Consider the following 23,932-nt stretch of genomic DNA (forward strand, 5'->3'; position numbering starts at 1 on the left):
GAAAGCAGAGCAGAGATTGTCCAGATGCACTCCAAATGCATAATAAAAAGTCAAATACAACAAAGCTGAAGCAAAAAGCTGTTGAAGCATTTGCAGCTCAATGCTTCACCCTCATGTCTGTGGGCTATTGTTATCCTTCTCCCACAGGGTCTCTGTAAGACATTAAGAAAATAAACCTAGAAATGGCATGGAGCAAGTCATTGAGAACAGCAGTGAAATGCAAAGCATCAGTGCTCAGGGAAATAATTCACATCCTCCATGAACAGATCTAGGACACTGTTGACCCACATCTCTGGAGAGGGTGGTAAGGGTGAAAAGTCACAATCCTCAAAATAATGTAACATAAGGGCCAGATCTTTAGGGCCCTGCATTACAAAGCCCAAGCCACTGAAGTCCATTCCTACCCAGGAGCTTGGACTGTTCTGATCTGGCTTGTTTTGCAGACAATGAGTGACTTGGAATGAAAGATAATGGCCTCAGGATGAGAGGTAACGGCCTTAAGTTGTGCCAAGAGAGATTCGGGTTGGATAGCAGGAAACATTTCTTCTGTGAAAGAGTGGTGAGACACTGGAACAGGCTGTCCAGAAAGGTGGTGGAGTCACCATCTGTGGAGGTGTTCATGAACTGTGGAGATGTGGCACTGAGGGATGTGGTTAGTGGGCATGGTGGTGATGAGCTGATGGTCGTACAAGACTATCTAACTGGTCTTTTCCAACCTTTGTGATTCTATGATTCTATGGTTTTGTTATTCAGACAAAAGTCTTGGAGCTGGCCCTTGAATAGTTAATGTAGTAGCAGCAAGGGAAGATACAGGAGCCTCTTCTGCTGCAGAGCACAGCAGGTCCAAAAGGCCTTGGCAATGGGGAGCCCCCAGAGGACTGAGAACATCTTCATCTCTATCTTCAGGCTGGGTGAACCCCCATGGGGGGAGCGTGCTGCTCTGGAGCTGCCTGACAGGACACAGTCTGCTTTGTTCTGCATCAAAACTTCATCCAATGCTCCCTTCCTATTGTGCTCCCCCCTCCTTAGTTTCCTGTGATAATTACTGATGCATTTTCCATGCCAGCTGAAACAACAAAGTAAGATACTGCGACATTTTAATCTGCTGAAATTTGTCTTTGCCTTGCCAAAAACTAGTCCAGCTTCTCAAAACACAAGGAAATGTGCAAAATGGGCCCAGACCTTTGAAGTTGCTCACATTTGCACTGCTGGAACATCAGCCTGTTCTCAACCTCAAGTACAGTAGTGACCAATGTTCCTCCAGGCTGAGGCACTGCTGCCTGAACGGTCCTGGAAGGCTGATGCTATGGGGTGCTTAGAAGGTTAAGAGATATTAAATTCAAGACCAGATTAGATGGGCAGCCTGATCTAGTGCCTGATCTGGTGGTTGGCAACCCTGCCTGCAGCAGAATGGTTGAAAGTGGATGATCTTTGAGGTCCCTTCCAACCTAAGCCATTCTATTATTCTGTGTTCCAATAACAAAGGGGAACCATTGCTCCTACGAATGGGAAAAGATTGAGAAGTTCTCTGGGAAGAAGTCACTGCTGTGCACAACTTATAGATCCCTCTAGTTGTGGAGGGACATTAAGGTTGGAAAAGACCTCTAAAATCATCTGGTCCAACCATCAACCCATGCACACCATACCCACTCACCATGTCCCTCAGTGCCACATCTCCATGGCTCTTGAACACCTCCAGGGATGGTGACTCTGCCACTGGGCAGCTTGTGCCAATGCCTCACCACTCTGTCTGAAAAGAAACTTTTTCTAAAATCTAACCTGAACCTTCCCTGATAGAGTTCATGCTTGTTTGCATGACTCAATCAGCCCTGCCCACAGGAGGGCCATCAGAATCACAGAATCACTGAATCACAAGGTTGGAAACGACCTGCAAGATCATCCAGTCCAACCACCCTCCCATTCCTATTAGTACCACAAGCACTAAACCATATCTCGCAGCTCCTCATCCAGGCGCCTCTTGAACACTGCCAGGGACGGCGACTCCACCACCTCCCTGGGCAGCCATTCCAGTGCCTGACCACCCTCTGAGAGAAAAAGTTTCTCCTAATGTCCAACGTGACCGCGTTTTATTAAGCTGGAAGAGAATAAAAGAGGGCATCTGATTTCTGTCTAAATCCACCTCCTGGGAGGATGTAGAGAAGGCAGGGTCAGATTCTTCTCAGAAATGCACAGCAAGAGGATGAGGAGCAATGAACACAAGTTTGCACCTAGGGAAACGGCGGTTAGATTTTAGGGGAACAATGCACAATGAAGATACAGAAACTTTGGAATAGGTAGCTCAAAAAGAATGGAATGGAAAGGAATGGAATGGAATGGAATGGAATAGAAGAATAGAGTAGAATAGAGTAGAGTAGAGTAGAGTAGAGTAGAGTAGAGTAGAGTAGAACAGAGTAGAATAGAATAGAATAGAATAGAATAGAATAGAATAGAATAGAATAGAACAGAACAGAACAGAATGGAATAGTTCAGGCATCTCAAATCTCCATCCATGGTGATACCGGAACTCATCAGGCCGGGCAAACCTGACCTAAAGTCAAAGTTGGACCTAACTTTGAAGGTTGGACTGGATGATGTCTAGAAGTGCAATCCAAATTGAACTGTTAAATGGTTTTATTAACTTCCTGTATGAAGCAGGAAAGCAGAGGATGCCTCAGGGTTTCACAGGGCTTGGCACTTCTGTAACAGTTTTCAGTTGCCTACCTTCTGTTTAGAGCTGGGCACAGTTTAGCGGAGCAAAGTTACAAAAGGAGCACAAAGAGCAGGATTCAAAGCAGTCTCACGTCCCTCCAATTTCACATGTGCTGCATTGCCTGCCCTGGTACTTCACAGGGAATCGGGGAGAAGGGACAATCAATTTTCTCCCACATAGCTGAAATTGAAGCTGTTGCCCCTTGCATGAACCCAGGCAGAGCTGGGAAAGGACTGATGTCATCACCCCACAGAGGAAGGAGAACCTCTTCCTTAATGGGGAGCCCTTGTGTGCAGGCACTGCAGGCCAGCTCCTGCTAGCCCTCAGGCTTTCAGAATGAAAGCAATCACCTCGTCCCTATTTGTGGTACCTGGCAGGTGTCCCAGTCAGCATCAGCAGGCTTGGGCTGGGTTGAGCTGGGAAGGGTCTGAATCATTGTGACTCTGCTGGGTTACGATAGATTTGGCAATCCGGTCGTTCGTGTGACCAAATATAAAAAAAATTAGGCTTTAATATTTTAAACTGCTTTCTGTTTGTGTCTGGGACAGCAAGAGGGAGGCCTAAGGGAGATGAAGTGGTGTAATTTATCTTTTCTTCCCACATCTTGCCTCTGTGGGTGGGTATTGGCACACTGTATTCACAGTCCCACAAACCAATGCATGAGGCCTTCAATTAGTACAGCTCAGGCCTGATTTACCTTGCACTGCTTGCGCCTAAGAGATGTTTTTAAGTGAAAATATACAGTGCCAGCTCAGAAGCTGGGATTATTCAAGCTTCAGGAGGTCTGCTCCTGTCTGACTTGAGCAAAATAAATGCAAGGCTTTGCATAATTCTCATTAATCATTTAAAGCAGTTTTTTTTTTTTTTTTTTTTTTTTTTTTTTTCAAGTCTTGAAACACCAGCATGTTAGAAAAGAGAGAGCCTGAAGGAAAAACAAAGAACAGGAGGGTGTAAGAGAGAGAAGGGCACTGGCTGCCTTTCTCTTATCAGCTGAGGATACAGAGTGGTAAATTAGTGTGGGTGAAACAGACTCATCCAAATTCAAGTCCATTAATGTCTGACATGACTCCAAGGCAGTTAACTGAGCAGATCCAAGTTGTAACACCTTCCTAAAGGTCCCCCAGAACTCATTCCTAACCATGCCTCAGTGTTCCCTTTTCTTTCTGACAGCTGCATAAAAAAACCTGAAGCAGTGCCTTGCTTCCCCTGACTCATCGTTTGTCAGCTCAAAGGATCAGGAGGATTTCTTTCCATACCTACTACTGCGAAACCAGTGCCAGCTAGATGCTTTATCTGAGAATACAAGGGGCTTTAGTAAGATGTAAAATCCTACTGTTCCCTCAAGAAGCCTACATCCAGCCCCACAGATCTGCCTCATCACCTGGACTCTTTTAACTGATGAGTTCTCTTTCACCCACATAGAGAGCAACTAATGCAAAATAAGCTTTTGCACTGTCTGCTTCATATTCTGGGGTTCCTCTGTTCATCTCCTAGAAAGTTTGAGTTCTTGGCACTTTCATTCAAAACTTCCATTCAAAAATGTATGCCCTATATTCTGTTTTTCAGTGCTTCTCTCTCCACTGAAAGCCTTTCTGGGTAGCAAGAACAAATAGCAAGTCTGCTTGTACAGGAATATATGCCTCACCTTCTATGAAATGTTTAAACTCTGCATCTAGATGCTCTTCATGAAAGTGTTTTTGAATGGGACACATTCAACCCACACACCCAACCACACCATATTCCCACGATCCAAGTCTCACTGCAGAAGAACTGGTTATTTTTGTCACTTGGGAAGTTGCTGTCTCTGTTGGATGGGCAAACACAACTTCCAGCGGTTTGAAGCAAAGTGAGCACCAGGCAGGAATGCCACCAATGTACCACCTGCATGTCTCTGCACACTTCAGTAATTCTGCTGACAGCAGAGCCTCCCGTGGCCTGGGAGAGATGCTGCTTCTAACCCCAGCTGTGATGGTGTCGTTGCTCTTTGGTGATGATAGAGCAGTGTTAACCACTCTAGGGATGTTCTCAGATTACCCTGGCGTTAGCATCCACAGTCAGGAAAGAAACTGGTTTTACCTTATCATTTCTGCACGAAATGGGGAAGATAACAATAGAGGAACGTTGCCAGGATCAGCTAATGACCACCTGGAAACTGGAAGGCTTGTGTAACTGCTAGAATGTCAGTATTGTTTTAGATAGATTATAAGAAAATTAATGGGACTCTCTAAGTTATCTTAATAACCTGAAGCACATGATCCATTTTCCCCATAGAACAACACTGCTGCAGAGAACAACTAAATTACCAAAAGCAACGGAGACTCATTTTTCAACTTAGACAGCTGTGCTTTTGTCTTTTTTTTTCTTTATGCTTGTGTGATAGCTTGATAAGCTAAAGCTTATCACACATCTGAGTTCTGTGTAACAAACACCCATGCGATCTTCATCATTTCCTCATGAGAAGGTGCAGTTTGCATGTTTCTACTGTACTCACCCTGAATATCATCATTGAACATGCAGTATCTGCTGCGGTATTTGTTGAGGAGACGAAATGCGTTAGCATTGGCGAAGTCTTCAAACTGGATTAGGCAATTCATGCCGTACCTGCAAGATAAGGGGTAATTAAAAATGCAAGAAGATATTTCCACAACCTGGAATAATACATACACCTTTTACTAGATAATGCAACTAGTAGAGACTCAAGTGCTGAGATGAAAGTATAGCAATAGAAATGTACCATGGTGACGTCACACAGGATCACATCCTTTCCAACTTGCACACACACAGAAATACAGAATCTCTAACTACAAGTGAGTTGTATTCATAATTTGCCCACTCACGTCTGTATATGTGTATTATGTGCATTTTTGGACTATTGCTATAACAAATGTTCAGTGGTATCATAGAATCACAGAATCACTTGAGTTGGAAGAGACCATTAAAGGCCATCCAGTCCAACCCCCTGCAGTGAACAGCAATACCTACAGCTCCATCAGGTGCTCAGAGCCCCGTCCAGCCTGACCTTGAGTGTCTCCAGGGATGGGGCATCCACCACCTCTCTGTGCAACCTGTGCCAGTGCCTCACCACCCGCATTGTAAAAGACTTCTTCCAATCTAAATCTCTGCTCTTTACATTGAAATCAGTTTCCCTTGTCCTATCACGACGGACTCCGCTAAAGAGTTTGTCTCCTCCTTTCTTATATGGCTCTCCTTTATTGTATTTTGGTATTTTTAACAATACTTTTGGTATATTTAGCAATGATCTTCTCAAAGTGTAGGAGATGATCTTTTGCCATGCTTCAATAGAGCAAATTTCACTGCAAAAACAGCCAAGTGCCCACTTAAACTGCAGATGATGAAAAGATGAGAAAACTTGCTTGTAAGATTACATGGAACTGAGCACTTGATTTCATTCATAGTGTGATTTCATAGTCACATTTTTGTGCTTTGGAAACACATTTCCTTCACTGCAAACCAGCATGCAATGAGAGCTAGTGACCCGTATAGACCAAAGACAGGAAATTATTGCAAACCAGCCATAATTATCCAGTAATAGCAGAGCAAGTGTGTAGTCTCTAAAAACTGGGAAATACTCAGACTGCTCCTTCCCTACATACTTCCAGCACTTGCATGACACTAGGTTGCATGAAAGCTTTGCTAATAAAATCCAACCAGGCCATAAATAATCTGTTCCTACATAAGCACTGTGGACAGTGGAATGAGCAGAGGGAAGGAGCAACACACCAATTAGCAACCCTTGGGCAGCAGTCCTGCAGAAGGGCTTTCAATAGCTGCACTCTTCTGGGGCCGTGAGCCTCTCTGGGACTGACAGCAGTGCAGAGGCAGCATCACCTTACATCCCTCCCATTCAAATTCAACACCTCACTCCAGTTAATATCCACAAGGGAGATGATTTAGGTTAGATATTAGAAGGAAGTTTCTCACCCAGAGGATGGTGACGCACTGGAACAGGTTGCCCAAGGAGGCTGTGGGTGCCCCATCCCTGGAGGCATTCAAGGCCAGGCTGGATGGTGCAGCCTGGTCTGGTGATTGATGATCCTGCACATAGCATTGGGTTGGAAATGAATGATCACTGTGGTCTTTTCAACCCAGGCCGTTCTATGATTCTATGATCATCCCAGAGAAAGTGCTTTTCTTCCCAGTTAACATGAAATACTGTGACCAAGGCCAACTTTAACTTATCTCTTGTGCAGTCTGAGGACCATCCTAGCACCTGGGTACCACCAGAGATGGTCTGCCATGCTCAGTATGTGGTCTCCCCTCTTCTGAAAGAGATACAGCACAGTGCTTTTGAGGTGGGTCTGTGATTATTGTGAGCTCTTACTTTTGGAGGTACATTTACTCCACACTCTGCAATGTCAGAGTGCAGTGAAACTTTTCTGGGCAGATGGGCAAACACGACTAGTCATACTGGCTAGCAAGACAGCAACTTCTTGACTTGCTGAAATGAGCAAGAGAGAGCCTGTGCAATGTCCCTGTTGTGGTTACACCTCTCCTCCCACCCTGGATACATAGATTTAAGCTTGGATTTTCTAGGGAACCAACAAGCTTTGTAAATCAGCAGGATCTAGACACTAAGATGGGGAAATTCTAGCTTGCCATATGTTAAGATGGAAAAATCCTAGACTTCGTGCCATTTTGCATTTCGTCTCCTCAACAAACAGCCCCAATTGGTTTATGACTCTGAACAGGACAAATTCTTCCCTGCACCCTATGACGGGCTGTGTTACACAGCTCAAAATCATACAGCCATGGAATCACTGAGGTTGGAGAAGACCTCTCAAATCCTCTAGTCCAACTGTCAGCCCATCCCCACCATGCCCACTAACCGTGTTCCTCAGTGCCACATCTCCATGGTTCTTGAACACCTCCTGATATGGTGACCAACCCCTCCCTGGGCAGCCTGTGCCAATGCCTCACCACTCTGAAAAGAGATTTTTCCTACTATCCAACCTGAACCTCCCCCGGTGCAACTGAAGGCCATCCCCTCGTCCTAAGGCTGTTATCTGAAAGGAGAAACATTAAATGGTGCCTATTGAAAACTTGCATAAGATACTCTTTAATTGCCCGCAGTCTCCTGCTAACTACAGTTACACTGAGAATATCTGAGAAACAGACTCCTTATGCACTTTAAGTCTTCTCACTGCAGATTCTGGAAGCTATCAAGGAGTCATCCAGTAGCAAAATTTCTTCTGAAATACTAAGCAACACTCTGAAGAGCAATGCATGAAGATTCCCCACTCTCTCTCCATGAAGTCTTGGAACTCAAAATGAACGCTTTGAATATCCAAGGATTTTGTGCGAACAAACAATACAAAAAGGACCTCAGAACAGCAGTTTTCCAGAGGATGGTAACAGAGAGGAGACACACCATTTAGAACATCTGCAGCCATCTCACAGCAAAGCATTAGCAAATCTTTAAGCAACTTCTGTTGCTAAAGAAACTACTTCTCTAATGTCTTATTACATTGAGGAAATATTAAAAAATTGGACTTGGTGAATAAAATCAGTGACCTCAGCCAGCATGAATGTGCATGTGAGCAGCTTTCCAAAGTGCCTAAGGGGAGGTGAGTGGGTTGCCTGGACTAGAGTCATTTTTATTAGAGTATTAATCTCAATATTACTTTCAGATTTGAGTAGAGAATGCCCTCCTTACTTCCTATACCTGCTCTGCAGCATGAGGCAACGCTCTGAATTCAATCTATTTTATCTTTCATTGTTTTGATTAAGCAGAGGACCAGGAAAGCATGGTGACCCATGAACATTTCTCTTTGTCCTCTCAGTATGAAGGGACTTGTGCTGGAAAGCAAAAGCTTTTCATTGAGATATTTTTTGAAGATTATTTTCTTTTTTTCTGCCACTGAAGCTCTTAAAGTGCAAGCCACATTTCTGAGCCTTGATTTGTAATGTGAGAACTCAAGTTTTTGTTGATAAAAATTACAAGTTGGTCATGGCAAGATCCCAAGACCTGATACTTTATATGAAATGTGCCCAGCTAAATCATGGATGAAAACTTTGGGATCGTGTTCAAATTCAGGGCCTCAGGGACTACTCATCTTACTTGGGTTTTGAGAGGATTTTAAAGAAATTGTGCTGCTCTGGGTCACTGAAGTTAAACATGAAATTACTGAGTTTTGTCTTCAAAACCAACCAGTTCATTCTTCCTGCTCTTTCCTAACAGCCCTTGGTGGCTGTGTGCAATGCTCCTTTCTAGGATGAGCTGTTCAGCCTAAAGACAAATTGAGCATGAGCAAAACAACTCTTGGGGCCATTTGCAATAACATCCTCCCAAGTAGCAACACGGTGACTCAGTTCTACTGTCTGTTCTTCATGGCACAGCAACTCAAGGCTTGTGTAACCTGCCTCATCCCACAGGAATTTAGAGCACTCTACCAGTAGTATTTGAGTAGCATCCAAAAGTAAATCGTAGCCAATTTAGGAATGAGGGACAGAAGTGCTTTAATAGGCACTGATGCTATAAAAACATCTAGCTTAGGAGATAACGTGGAGAATAGTTGTTATTACGAAGGGAAAGGGTGGTCAGAGAGCTGCTGCTTGTACAGGAATTCAGCCAAAAAAAAGCAGTGCAGAGTGGGATTTTCTTCACTACCTTTACATAGCTAAAAGTTGGCTGAGTAATGCTCAGCTAGACAACGTCTCAAAGGAGAGAAAGAGGCACATCCAGTAGCAAGTTGTAGAAGCTGATAACAATTCTGGAGATGCTTCTTTTTCCACATGCTGTGTGAATACATTCTAAATTGACCACCTTAAATTTAGATGTCTAGCTTTATTAAACACCTACATTAAGAGATATAACTCTCACCGTGTTATCTAATCACCACTGCTGGGTTGAAAGACCATAAAACTTAGGTCATGGGCTTATCACAATGCTTCGGTTTCCTTCAAAGCCTGTCATTACTTTCTTTATCTCTGAAGAAATTGCCCTGCTATATCTTATGTGTAGGGATATCCACATGGTGCCCTGTCAGGGTACATAGAAGCACTTCGGGGTGGAATGAAGTACATCAGCCAGTATGTGACCTGCTGTCACATTTTTAAAATGGAAACTGATGAACCTTTGTCAAATTATTGTGTTTCACTTGAAAAATCGTCATTTCCATTAAGAAACCCAAATTAGTAATCTGTATATGGAGGAATCATTTTTAGAGAGGTATGCTTCTGTTTAACCAGCGAAGAAGTTCTGCTGTTTAACTTGTGTGTTCTGATCTGAAGGCAGCCCCACTTGGGACACATCTGTGCATTTATAACGTGCTCACTGTCCATATGCACAGGATGCTTCTCCATAGAAAAAGTGATTGCAACGTGAATGTTTGAACAGGGATTTCTGAAGATCATTTGCCACATGTAAGGATTCTTACATTTGTAGCTACAGCTGGGAGTGGATCAGTAGCAAGATCTTGCAAACTTCTCTATCAGGAAAAAGCTCCTGAGGTCAAACTGTTCAGTTTTTTGCCAGCTTTCATAGGTTCTCCCACACTTCTACCAACACCAATGACTCATCTAATTTCCAGTTCAGAGTCAGGAGAGTCTGAAGCCAAAAGCAGCTGGTCACATCAGGGCTGAATGCTTTCCAGCTAAGGTTGGCTCCCTCCAAGTCCTGACTCTCAGTGACTCATCCCCTTTACAACATCACTTTGTCTGGGCATCCTGGACATTAGGATTCAAACACCCTTTACGTGAAAGAAAAGCTCCAATATCAGGTTATCAGACTGACAGCATCCATTGGAATACAACATGTGCCCTCTCCAATACTCTTTCTTCCATCTCCCAGCTCTTTTTCCCCATTTTCAAAAAAGCTTTGATTTTTGACCTCCTGATTGTGGATTCAAATCTGTTACTGCATGCAGATCCCTTGGGATCTCTGCAGTCCTACCTTCTGGAACTGAAGCACTCCACTTAGCAGGAGTAACCCTTATCTTTTCCAACTGTGGAAAGGGAAGCATAGGCAGTTAATTTCTGCACTTCTCTGACATGAAGGAATTAAGACATACTGGGGATAAATCAAGAGATACTGTAACAAAGTGTTTTATGGACACTACATATTATCCAAGTTGATGTCTTAAGCACCCATGCATTTTTCAGCAAAAATGAGACCTTGGGAGTTACAACTCTCTCAGATAAAGCACTCAGTCTAATTCCTCTCTAAAAACAGTTCCTCACTTCTGTCCTCACTCTGTCACAGCCACAGTAGTGTCAATAATGAATCTGGTGACATTACAAGGTCATTATTTATTTCATTTACTATGTCTCTTGCTTCACTGTTGGCTGCCAGACCGTGTGTGAACCTGTTCTCTGCCCTCCCTGGAATTCATCTAGCTATGTTTTAGAATTGGAAAGAAGATGTACTTCATCAGTTCTTCGTTAAAATAATAATGATAATAGTCATCATCATCATAAGTCTTTCACAGTAAATGTTGCTGTCTCATTTGTTTGCATTTTTGGGGGGTTTGTGCCATAGATGACTGTGATCGAAATTCAGGCTTCCTCACCCACACCTTGCAAAAACCTTCCTGTGAAAACAGCCTCACTGAGAAATGGTTTATAGAATGGCCCCACACATTAATTTCTGTTGGTTCTCCAGACCTCGCCAAGTAGATTTTGCACAAAACTGGATTTTTGATGTAATAGCATACTGTTGATCAAAACTATGGGAAGAGATTGTCTCCCTAACAGTGGTACAAGTTTATTGTAAAAACTACCATCTGAAACTGTTTATTAGGAAGTTATTCTATTTCCTGGAACACAAGCACAGGATTCATGCAATTGTTTATCGCTGCACTGTTCTGGTGTGGCTACGATCCACCTGCTGGATTTCTGAGCTATGCTTACTCAAAAGATTCTGTTAGTAGAATCTGTAGTGGATAACACACATCTCTTCTGGATGTTTCCAAAGCGTGGAAACAAGAAAACGTGAATCCCAGAGGTGGGAGGCAGATGTTTTCCTGAAGCCCTTACTTTTAGCTTCATTATTCAAGGGATTGCCTGAACAATCTCATTATGCAACCTGTTTCTTTCATCCCTGCATGTATGTACCTCTTCGAGTTCATCCAGACTCATTCTAAGCTATGAGGACACAGAAGAAAAAAATAGGCTGCACCAGTTGCAGTTTGAGAAGCATTTGACTGACTTGCTCAACTCAGAGCTTCAAGGGTGGCCCGACAACCTGTGCAGCACCTTTGCCAACCAAAAGGAAAAGGGCATTTTTGTTCATTGCAACCACAGCAACCAAAGTTCTGATTTCCAAGAAAACTCACATTGTCTGTAAAAGAGCCCATCATCATGAGAAAATCATGCTTGGGAAGTAATCATAGAATCACAGAGTCATGAAGGCTGTAAAGACCATTAAGATCATCTAGTCCAACCACTGAGCTGATACCATCATGTCCACTAATCCATGTCCCTCAGTGCCATGTTTCCTTGAGAATCTCCAGAGATGGTGACTCCACCACCTCCCTGGGCACTCCAGATGGGAAATATTGGTGGTAGGTGGAAGGTTGGAGTAGATGATCTTAGAGGTCTTTCCAACCTTAATGATTCTATGATTCTGTAATTGTCCTTGTGCATTAATAAGAAGCACTGCTGCACCTCTGCAGTGTTACAGCATGCCCAGGTGGGTAGAAATGGGGGCATCAAGTGAGAGGAAAGGCAAATCATTTCCACATGGTCTTTGGAAAATGAGTTTTCATGAATAGAATGGTAGAAGACTAGACTCCTATCCTGTGTAATTCCATGGTTGACCTTGACAGAATCAGATATGCATTTATCTGCATTAGAAGAAGAGATCGCAACAGCAGTCCTATGTAAACAAGCACTGGTGCCACGCTAAGAGGCTTAGAAGGAAAAAGTATTCTTCATCCTATGTAAAATGGTGCAAAGACCATGATCATTCTTGCTATTCCTTCACTATGAGTCTTCTGGTGGCAGCAGTGCTATGGGTTCTTTGTAATAACAGGGTAGACAAAACTATAAACATGTCCCAGGAGGCTCAGCCTTTTCTAGTGTCATTCATTTCTGGGAAACATCACTTCAGGACTGTAGTGTTTGCATATCTGTGTGTGTTTCTGGCCAGGAAAAGGAAACCCAGATAGATAGAGACAACAGAGAGATAGGTTTACTACTTGGAGGCAGAGGGCCAGGCAGCGTGCTGCTGATTGAGGCAGAGTTTGTCTGCCTGTGGTCTGCAAACCATAGATAGTACATTTAACATAAAAAAAAGCCTTTCACTTTAACATTTCCACATAGCTGAGATGAAGAGAAGTTCTTCCATTTGAAACATTAAAATGAAAACTAAAATTTTGGTGAATTAAAATAAAAGTTGACCTTCTGGTTCTGAAACTCTCAGCCAATATTGTGATGTTATTTTACAGCACAAGTTACATCACTCAAAGTAGAGATTAAGAGATAAGTTAGAAAACGCAATCTTCTCTGCTATTTTACTTTGAAATGGAAACAACATGAGTCAGGTTTGTAGACTGTCAAGTTATTTACAGCACAGTGAAAGCTGGACCACATTAAGAGGTCATTAAGCCGGATCCACATTATGAAGCCATGCCTGTTACAGCAGATGAAGCAGTAATAACAGTTATCGCTGTGAAACACAAATGTGGTTGATTTTATGCTGGAACATGAGCCAACAGATGGCAATTTGGCAAAATCAGGCCAGTTGCAGCCAATATAATGTTTAGAGCCCTAAGTCCTGGATTTAGAAATTCCGCTCCAGGGAGCTGCATCACAAACCCAACAGGAACTATCTTCTTAGGCTGCACAATATTTCTAACATTAGGTAGGAGTCTCACTAGGTTTTTCCATCAACGTAAAGACAGCCAGCATACCCTGAGGCACAGAGCCTGCTGTGGATTTGAGTGCTAAATCAATGGAAGTGACCCTTGAAGCACGAAGATAACAGGAAATCCCTGAATGTCCTGGATCTCAGATTACTGGAAGCTGGGGAGTATGCCAAGGATGTACCATTGCATGCATGCCTACTCTTAGCTGTATCCCTGGGCACCTGCTATCAGCTACTGTTAGATGCAGAATATGGAGCAAGGCCGTGGCAAGCCCAATCACAAAGCTCTTGGAAAAAAACTCTTGAAAAATCAAAGTTAACATTCATTATAGTCCTTAATTAAAAAACAAAACAAAACAAAACAAAACAAAACAACAACCCAGAACCAACCCACCCTTTGTAGAGCATGTTTCACAGCTTCCAAGCAGTAAGAGCAGCACTAAGGATGCCATGCCACTCCTGTGCTTTTATGCAAAACAACTTTGTGGTCCTTGCACCGGGTCTGCAAAAAGGCTGCAGCTGGAGGCTTCTTGTGGACAGGGTGCGGGTCTCCTGGCAGACACACATCTGCTGAGAGACGTCAGGTGCAGTCAGGGTTACACAAGGGCTTTGTGAAGGCTACTGGTGCCTACAGACTTCAGTCTTTCAGTTAACCAAGCTAACTACATTACCTGAATAAATAACGTAAGGGAACAGGTGATTTTGTTTCTGAAAGGTGCTGGTGAATTTGTGATGCAGGGTACTGGAGAACTGCTCAAACAGAGGTGGTCTTTGTGGAGCACACTCTGCCTGTTGGAAAGCACAAGTGACCTGAGAGTGTGTTTGTTTGGAAAGCTACTGGAGAGCAACTGGACAAAAAGAATCAGGTATAAAAAAAACCAGAACAAACAAACAAAAAAAAAACAACAAAGAAAAACTAACTCAGAAGAGCTATTTTCACTCTCCTCCCATTTTGAGAAGCTGAGCACCTGATCTCCTGATGTCTTCTGTGCTGGCCATATGGCAGAGGCTGATAAAGAGAAAGCTGTCTCGCCGGTCACCCTGCTAATGAGCACTGATGGGAAAGGAAACAGGATTGAAGTTAAGACAGCTTAATGAGGCTTCTGGAGTTTGGTGCCTCAGCCTCAGGCTACGTGCTCAGCATCCATCAGTGCGCAGCCGAGGCCAGCATCAAAAAAGGGGCCAGGAACTGGGGACAGGACGTCCATCACCACCTCCTGCCACTTGGAGCCACCAAGCTGCACTTCTCATGTATGATGGAACTACAGGAGTGACCAGAATAAGCCCCAGCATAGCAGTATCTCCCATAGAGTATTGATTTCAACCTTAAATTACTCATCATGGAATCATAGTATTGTTTGAGTTGGAAGGGACCTTAAAGGCCATCTAGTCCAACCCCATGCAATGAACAGGGACACCTGCAGCTCCATCAGGTGCTCAGAGCCCCATACAGCCTGACCTTGAGTCTCCAGGGATGGGGCATCCACCAGCTTTCTGGGCAACCTGTGCCAGTGCCTCCCACCCTTAGTGTAAAAAACTTCACCTTCCTCACTCTGCTGGCCACACTGCTTCTGATGCAGCCCAGGATACGGTTGGCTTTCTGGACTGTGAGGGCACAGTGCTGGCTCATGTCCAGCTTCCTATCCACCAGTACCTCCAAGGCCTTTTTGGCAGGGTGGTGCTCCATCATTACATCCTCTAGTTTGTACTGAACGGGGAGTTGCTGCAACTCAAGTGCAAGACCTTGCCCTTGGATTTGTTGAACCTGTTATGTCGGCCTCAGAAATTCTGCGGGTTACTCTGATCTAATCCTTGGACACCATGGGTGAATATCTATTCCATCCTACTAAAATGTGCCGGTTCAAGAATGAGACTGCCTTACCCTTTACCATGGTAACTGAGAATCAGAAAACAGAAGTAGTGTATATTCTCCTACAAAGCCTATTAGTCATTGCAAGAGAGCAGCAACTTGCCACGCTGTTTCATTCGGTCAGAGGGCGGGCTCAATGGGCAAAGTTTGCTTGTGCTTGCCTCCCAGTAGGGTCGAAAAGCACAATTTGGAGCTGTTATTAGAGAACTCAGTCATTTTATGCATTTTACGTGGAACAGTAATGAATGGAGATTTAGGCACCATGCAGAAATTTATCCAGGTGTTTCAGAAAGTGCTTTTCTTTCTAAAATTGCCCAGAAGCTGAACTTTATTTCAACGTACTGTAAGTGCTAATTCTGAAGCCTCTGACACACTCCTGGTTTCATTATAAGGTGGCTGTAATGAGACCAGGAGCTCTTTCTGATGACTGTAGTGGTCTCCAGCTCTAGAAATTTGACATCTGCTTAAGATTATTATTCCATTAGGACAGTAAATCTTCAATCCCCTGGCTTTGTTGTGGATTTGGACACATTCCACGTCAGTGACAAACGTCCCTTGAGCCAGCAGTGATTTGGCCGTGTGGGCGGCTCTCCTGCAAAGGAACTGACAAATAGTTTCTGTGAGAAGAAGTACCCTTAGGAAACAGAATTTCTCCACGAACACAAAGCTGCACAGGAGACTTCCAGACTGCAAGAGGTTTGTGGCAATCCAAAAGAGAAGGAGGAAAGACATAACTGGATCCCCAAACAACTGAACTCACATGTGGTATCATCAACATGTGGCACAGGCACAACAGACTTTGTTGCAGTCATCCTCAGATATTCTTGCAGCAGGCAGGGCTGTATGGCTGTGTTTACATTCACAGCTGTAGCGCAGGCTGAGAAGAAGCAATTTTGCACAGCTTGTGGGCACCTGCAGCTGGGAGGGGTAATGGACTGGCCTGCTGTCATATGGGGCATGTCTACATCATGGTGCTGAGCAGCAGAGATCACAGAATCATAGATTCTCCCATCCTAACTGCAGCCCTGTATGTGCCCAATGTGCAGCATAATGCTGCAAGGAGCGATGACATCACGATGCCAAAATTCTCCATGATGCACTCAAAATTTGGTTCATTAGCTGTGGCTGATGGTCCTCAGCACTGCAGCCCCTGTTCCCTACATCCATCCAGACGGGCGGTCAGATCGTACGTGAAGACGTGCTTCTCAGTGGATGGGAAGGGGCAGCCATTAGACACTGGGCTTTCTGCCTCCTACCTCAAGGGAGACTTGATGACCTGAGTGCTGATGACACATGTACCACCCACTCCCTTGCATTTATACAGGAATACACATATGCTGCCAGCTGGAAAGACAGAACGAGGGAATATCAAACATAGCTCCTTTGGCTGTGAAGGAAAGACCCTACAACACACCTACAATACACAGATGAGCAACAGCCCATGAATCAGGCACAGATACAGCTCTGCCATTCCTGACCAGTGTCCTCTGCTGCTTTAGGAAGGGCAGAAGCTGCTCGGGAGCTTGGGGCTTTCCAGTTATTATTTTCTTCTTAAAGAGTAGTTCTCACTTTCTTCCTTATGGTAACCTCTCCACAAAGTCATGCAGATTTTAATGTGCTTTCCCTTCTTCCAGAATGGGGAATCAGTGCAGTGCCAGAGGTGCACACACAGCACTGAGAAGTGACTCTGCTCCTTTCACATCAGACTCCCTGGTACAGCAGAGACCCCACACCCCTGCGATGTGATAGGAGTGGAAACATGCATGCAGTCTGTCCCACCATGAAAACGGCAATGCTCGAAACGTGGCCTCATCATGCCATCAGGGAAGCTGATGTTTTTGCTAAGTGACAGACAGGCTGCTTGCAGCCCTCACAGACACCATCACACTCAGCAGCATGCCATTTCCAATTAGATCTCCCCCATAATGGTGAGAGCTAGAAACTTCCTGTATAAAACATAAACAAAGTGAAGTTTAGATTCTGCCTATGCTGAATGAGTCTCATAAATGCATGATGGAGACCAGATACAGCCCACGGGGCATATGTTTGACACCTCCAGCCTATATGGACAGGAAATGGTTATAAATAGTCAGTCCCATGTCAGTTCTCTGAAGACATAAATAATTTTGACGCAGAGTGCTCAAGCACAAAGAGTCATTTGTAGGCCACCCAGGAGACCTGCATTTAAACGACCCTTCTTTGCCTGCAACCATCCATCACGCTAATGTTTATTTCAAGAGTTGCAACATTTGTTCTTAAATGGAAGCAGCTCAGAGCAGCCATGTATGTAACACCACTTACTTGTTGGTAACCGCCTGCATAAACTCATCAATCAGTTCGTCGTATTGTTTCCCACGGACCCTCTTGTGTTTCAGTCCAATATAGAGTGGATCACTCAGGAGAGCCTAGGACACAAAGCAATCCTGTTGACAGCATCTCATCCATGGCTGGGTGGAGATTTATGGCCCAGCCTATCCAAGGAAGTCTGCCTGTTGTGGTCAAATTACTGTTACTCACTTGGCAGTGAAGACCAGATCACGTAGCTTTTTGTGAGCAGGAAGTGTAAGAAGTCAGCTGTGCTACCAACTGACTTTTTGTGGGAATAAAGCCAGAAAGGTGTGATGCTTCTTAACTGCAGTGGGCAGTGGAGCTCTGCATCCCCCTGGCAGCTCCACCATGACTCCTTGCTGAGGTATCTCATTCCCAGTGAATAAAGCTGACTTGGTGAGAGAAGTGCTTACTGTTCAGTTAGCACTTGATTTTGCACTGGAGGTTACCGGGAAAGATGTTGTGACCATAAATAGTAGTTTGAGCAGTGAAAATCATCTCAAGTGATGACTGACCCAAAATGACTCTGGGCAAACTCATCAAGCTGTGGATGTTCCTGCTCATTGCAGGGGAGTTGGACTGGATGACCTTTAAAGCTCTAAAGCTCCCTTCCAGCTCTAAGGATTCTAAGATTCTATGGCTTTTGCATGCTAGCCCAGAGCAGACCAGAACCTGTGATGGCATGCTGAGGTGTGCCCAAGCTCCTCACCCAGCTAGCACTCCACTCCAGCTGTCTGCAGTTGTCAAGGCACATGGGATTTTCACAACAGATTCATTCATTTTTTGGTGCTTGTCGTGAATACAAAAGCAGGCTGCTTCTCCAAACCACCATCCAATCCACCTGATGGTAAATGAGGATTCTCAAGCCATCTAAAAAGGACTGACTCAGCGTGAAAATAACAGATGTTTTGGGGAAAATCATGGGGCAGTGGCAGGACACAGGTGGGCCAACATCTCAGTGAGTCACTTGCGTAACAACCCAACTTCCCTTCTGATTTCAGGAACTGAATCATTAATATGAGAAGGGGACAAGCCATTGCAGACCTATTGTCCTGCAGCCATATGGCCCCAAATATTGGCAGGTGGGCTAAAATTAGATCTGCTTTTACAGCCACAGATGTTTCCTTAGAAGGAAAGATGAGAGCGGTACTGAACTCTTCGGGGTCACAAACCAGAGAGACCCATTTGCATTGTTTTCTGACTGTTCTTTTAGGACTATGGGACTGTTCATGGAGTACAGCATTCCCTCAATAGCAAGCTGAGAAAGGCCAAGCTCTGAAAAGACCAATGTGCTGGCAGTCTACAAAGTATTATGGACTGTCAGAAAGACGAGCTGGGAACTGTTGCTAAAGACATAATATGTCTGATGTACTTACTCTGTTCTACCTGAGGTGCCCCAGGCTTGCTATATAGCTGTAGGCAGAAAAGAACAGGATGAATTCTGACAGGAGGTGGCTATTTCTATACTGATAAATGAGTTTACTTGTGGGGCAGGATGTTACTAGAATGCAGTTAGGGTTGGGTTGGGCTGGGTTTATAAGAAAGCTGTGAAATAATTCAATTACTTTTATTGCAAATGAATACATTGATTATACTGCTGGAAAGCAGTAACTTCTATATTTTAATCTCAGCTGTGAAAACTGCTTCCACAGAGAATATTTAGGACATACAAACTAAACTTGATCTTAGGCAGAATAAAAGTGCCCAAGAGAGTGATTCAGGTAGTGCCTTTCTCTGACACCAGCTGACTTCTGGAGATGCCTCAGAAATCAGTGGTGTCATTTAGAATTTTAGTGTCCCTCAGTAGATGCTAAGATTGAAACAGATGTATGGTCAGAAGCTTCCCATGGGTAAGGAATAAGGAAGCACCTACACCCACATGCCTCTGGAGGGGAGCTCAGAGCGTGCAAAACTTGGTGGAGTGCAAAGCAGGAGGGAGCAGGATGAGGAAGAAGAGATGAAAGAATCAAGCTGAAGTGCAGTTCTTTATGGAGTGGGATTGCCAAAAAGTGAGAAGGGTCCGAACTCAGAACTCAGAAGGTCCAAACACAGAGATTCCAATTTTCAGGAATGTGGATCGGGCTGAGATGGGTTACATCCTAAGTTCTACCAGTCTGTGATAGATCACTATGCCAGAGGGATAAAACAGCCCTGAGACTGAGATCAAAAAGCTAATTGTCAGTCTGCCATCTTTCTGTTCAAATTCCAGCAAGCACTTCTGAAAATATCAGGCACTCATGCTAGCATCATGGTAGCATCTGTCTTCATAACAAGCTTAAAGCTTTTACACCCCAGATTTCTATTTCTCTCAAGAAACACGTGTTTGGTTTCCTCAGGGTCAGTGAGGCACAAGTACAATTTACATCAGTGAACAAAGCCTGGCCATCACATATAATGAGAGCATACTCCTTTTAAAAAAGTTATCCTCACTGATGTCCATCCTGGCATTGCTAAAATGTTGCACTTTCTGAGCCAGAGTCAGAAGGCAAAAAATCTGCAAACGGATGCAGTCCTCCTGTCTGGCTATCACGTGTAGCCAAGTGTGCACACTGACAAAACACTGCAATTAATCATTCCCAAACCACCCAGCAGGGATTCCCTGTTTTCTGGAATACCATCATCTCTGTGCAGATGTGGGTATCTGTTTTCTCACAATTACCACAAGAAGAATAAATCTAGATCTTCCTGTCTGAAGTCTTTCAACTCACACGACCATGCTGAAAGGTGGAGCTGATCCTTCAGCTCCAAATGGCAATGCTCTTCTCTCCAGGGGACCATGAGGCTGTTCAGTGTTCATTTCAGTTTCCAATAAAAGCAAAAGTTTCATGAGCATCACACAGCAATGCAACCTGGTCACTTCCCTGCAGCGCTGGTCTAGCCATCATCTCATCGTGGAAGTCTCTGGCTTTGCTTCCACATTTAGGGAACTAGCCTCAGCTGAGCATTAATCTCAATTCCTACTCCCCCCAGCAGGTTTATGAAGGTCTTACCTCATTGTCCGTGCCAACATCCAGCAGGACAGGGAGACACTGCTGAGGGTGAACTCCTCCACAAGCGGTGTACAAAGCCAGCTTCCCCACCGGGATACCCATACCATAACTTCCTAGATCTCCCAAACCGAGAATCCTCTCTCCGTCTGTCACCACGATAGCCTAGGAGGACCAAAAGACACTGCTGTGTCAAGGCAGTTGTTGAGTTGTTGGGTTGTTGAGTTGTTGAGTTGTCAAGGCTCGAACAACAAAGCCAGCACCATGATTTTCACATCAGCGCCATTTTGCAGTTGTATTGTGCAATGGATATTTGCTCCTTCTACATAACACCACATTATATATATGACAAAAGGTAAGGGTCTATAGGATGAGAAGTAATGGTCTTCAGTTGTGCCTGGGGAGGTCTAGATTGGTTAGTAGGAAACATTTCTTATCAGATGGAGTGGTGAGGAACTGACCCAGGCTGCCCAGGGAAATAGTAGAGTCACCACCCCTGGAGGTGCTCGAGAACTGTGGAGATGTGGCACTGAGGAACATTGTTAGTAGGCATGGTAAGGGTGGGCTGGGGTTGAACTGATGGTCTTAGAGGCCTGTTCCAACCTTCATGATTCCATGATTCTTTCTTAGCTGTTAGTGATACAGGGCTGTTCATTTTGGGATAGGGATAATGCGGCTGATGGTAACTGCGCTCAGTGTGGGAGAGCAGCAGCTCTGCTTGCCAGCACTTCAGCTCTCACATAGCAGAAGAAAACAGGCATGGCTCTTCATGCTCCCCTGTCTGCACAACCAGCAGCTGCACAGAAGAGATCTGGCTTTGACTTTCCTTTTTGCCTCAAAAAAGAGCTCTGCACAAAAGCGCTTGTGCTTATGAAATGCCTCTGTGAAGTAACAAGTTCATGCCTGCCCACTCTTGAAGAGTTGCAGTGGAGTAGCCAGCACAAGAAAACGAATGCAAAACTCATTACATCTGGGTCTCTTTGCTACACCAAACTACAAGACAGAAGCCATTAGCATGGGCAAGCAGCATGGGCTGAGGGGATCCCATACATTACATATTTAACACCAGATATTTTTGCCACCCAGCTGGGATTGCCATTTAACTCTTCATGCAGCCGATTTCTTGCATTTCAGCAATAGTGCAATGTGCTCCCTCTCAAGAATCTCTGTTCCCTAACTTCCTGTTTTTCTCATTACTGTTTCACTTCTTTGTGACAAGAAAGAGATAAAATAATAAAGATAAAATAAAAGCATGCTTACCAAGGTCCAAATTAGAAGCCCAAAGCTGACCTATTCAACCTGCCCTGTACAGCACTGGGGCCTTAGGAAGTAAAGGACCAAGCAGGTTTCACCAAGCTTTATAAATTTTAGGCTAATTACTCTATTTGTCGGTTTTGTCCCCAGGCTCTGGCACTTCAGTGGGCAGTTCAGAAACACAGCCAGAACGGGATGACACTGCAGTGCAGTTCCATAGAGGAGAAAAACTGCAAATACCCCAACAGACTTCCACCACTGTCCCAGCACTAGAAAGTGCTCTCATCAAACTGACTGTGGGCAGCTCAAGCCTAGCTTGGATTTCAAAGGAGAAGACTGCAAAGAAGTTTTTAATTGAAGATCTGCAAAGTTAATGTAAAACTGAAGACACATGAATGTGCTGTATTAAGAAATAGAAAAACGGGGCATTAGCTGCTACCTCAACAGATGGACTTCATTTTTTGGGTGGGAATAATACAGATGTGTTGCTTTAATGCTGGGACAGCAAAGCATTTCCTTGTGTAGGAATGGAAAAAACCTTTTGCTGCACTTTTCTATTTCAGGAAGATGCACACTGATTTCTTTCAGTGTCCTTGCCCTGCATATTTCAGATGATTAAAGGGAGAAGCCATGGAAGGACTTAAAGTTGTGCACAATGAACAATCACACTCTTATTCAGTGTAAACTATGTGCACCTCCCAAGGCTATTTTCTCCCTCAACCTAAGCCAAGGTTTGTAACAGACCAGAATTACACTACATTGCGTAGTTCAGGAATAAGCCTGAGGATAAACTAAAAATACACAGGAAACATCCATTCTGCTTTTTACATCTATTTTGCCCTTCAGCAAGAAAAGCCACTCAGTTACAGGGTGGTACTGTGCATGACAAATTCCAGGGTTGCAATGCACACAGGAATAATGACAACCTCTATGTAATAAGGATTATTTTGAAATCCTACATGCAGAATGCTTGTTGTCTTGTTGCCAGTCCACTGTTAATATGACTTAGAATTCCTAAAAGTAATTGAAAATTCAGTGAAAAGACCATTAAAACTAGAATGACTAAAAAACCTGCTGGGCCAGAGGCTGAACAAGCCCTGCCATGGGAAATTCATGATCATAACAACGATTTGGACATTTACCCCATTTCTGGGACATTTTCCTATTTGTTTTTCCTTCTGAGTCAGTGTGAAGTGTTGGTGATAGGAAAAACTCTTTTTGGGTGGGCTCCATCTGTTTCTGGGTGTGCGTTCACTCCTTCACCACACCCTGGATGCAGTTGGGACCAGAGGGCTGTACTGGGAATAGGGAAAGCAGCAACACATGCACTGCTACAGGTTCATCCAGAAGCTGATGCAAATTACCTTAAAGATTGTGAAAATTCTGACTATGCAGAAAAGCCTAAGAACATCTCCCCTGCACTTATATGCTTGTGAAACAGAGAATATTTCTTCTGCGTTAGATGTGCTGCACCAAGAATCTCTAAAGTAACACTGAAAAATACAGGATAACAGAAAACACAGCACAGAACAGTTTCAGTGCTGCTTGTATCACCCAGGGGAAACCAGCTTCACGTTTATTTGTGGATCTTTGAATTAAAAAAAAACCCTAAACAAACTATAAGTAAGCTATAGTGGATACCTGATACACAAGTATACTAAAGTAACATTTTAATTTGCTTACATCCATCTGATCAAAACTCCACAAAGACTCAACAAAGAGGACAGTAACCTCTGACTGAGCAGGGCAGATCCCTCTAACCAAACCACAGGTTTAATAGTGAGAACGATGAGGAACTTGCTTTCTACTTCCAGCTGTGCTACATGTCTTCCTGATAACTCTGGTCGCATCTTTGGCTAAAAGCAGTGTTGAGTGCACTTCCCAGGGGAAGCACAGGAAGGAAGGGAGGAAGGGAGGAGGGGAGGAAGGGAGGAAGGGAGGAAGGGAGGAAGGAAGGA

At 44.1% G+C, this 23,932-nt stretch overlaps 1 protein-coding gene across 2 annotated transcripts in view; it reads right to left on the reverse strand.

The window, feature by feature from the left end:
- The window catches only part of ME3 (malic enzyme 3), a 119,971-nt gene that overhangs the window by 16,083 nt on the left and 79,956 nt on the right, over positions 1–23,932 (reverse strand). For both annotated transcript variants that reach the window (XM_042809908.1, XM_042809823.1), the window contains exons 5-7: positions 20,724–20,885; positions 17,707–17,810; positions 5,202–5,311 (exon numbers count right to left, since the gene is read on the reverse strand). In XM_042809908.1, coding sequence (XP_042665842.1) covers positions 5,202–5,311; positions 17,707–17,810; positions 20,724–20,885 — 376 coding nt within the window. The remainder of the gene's footprint in view (positions 1–5,201; positions 5,312–17,706; positions 17,811–20,723; positions 20,886–23,932) is intronic.

Source organism: Centrocercus urophasianus, unplaced genomic scaffold (genome assembly GCF_019232065.1).
Source record: "Centrocercus urophasianus isolate 14NV4802_14NV808 unplaced genomic scaffold, USGS_Curo_1.0 seq_1, whole genome shotgun sequence".
Taxonomy (NCBI): Eukaryota; Metazoa; Chordata; class Aves; order Galliformes; family Phasianidae; genus Centrocercus; species Centrocercus urophasianus.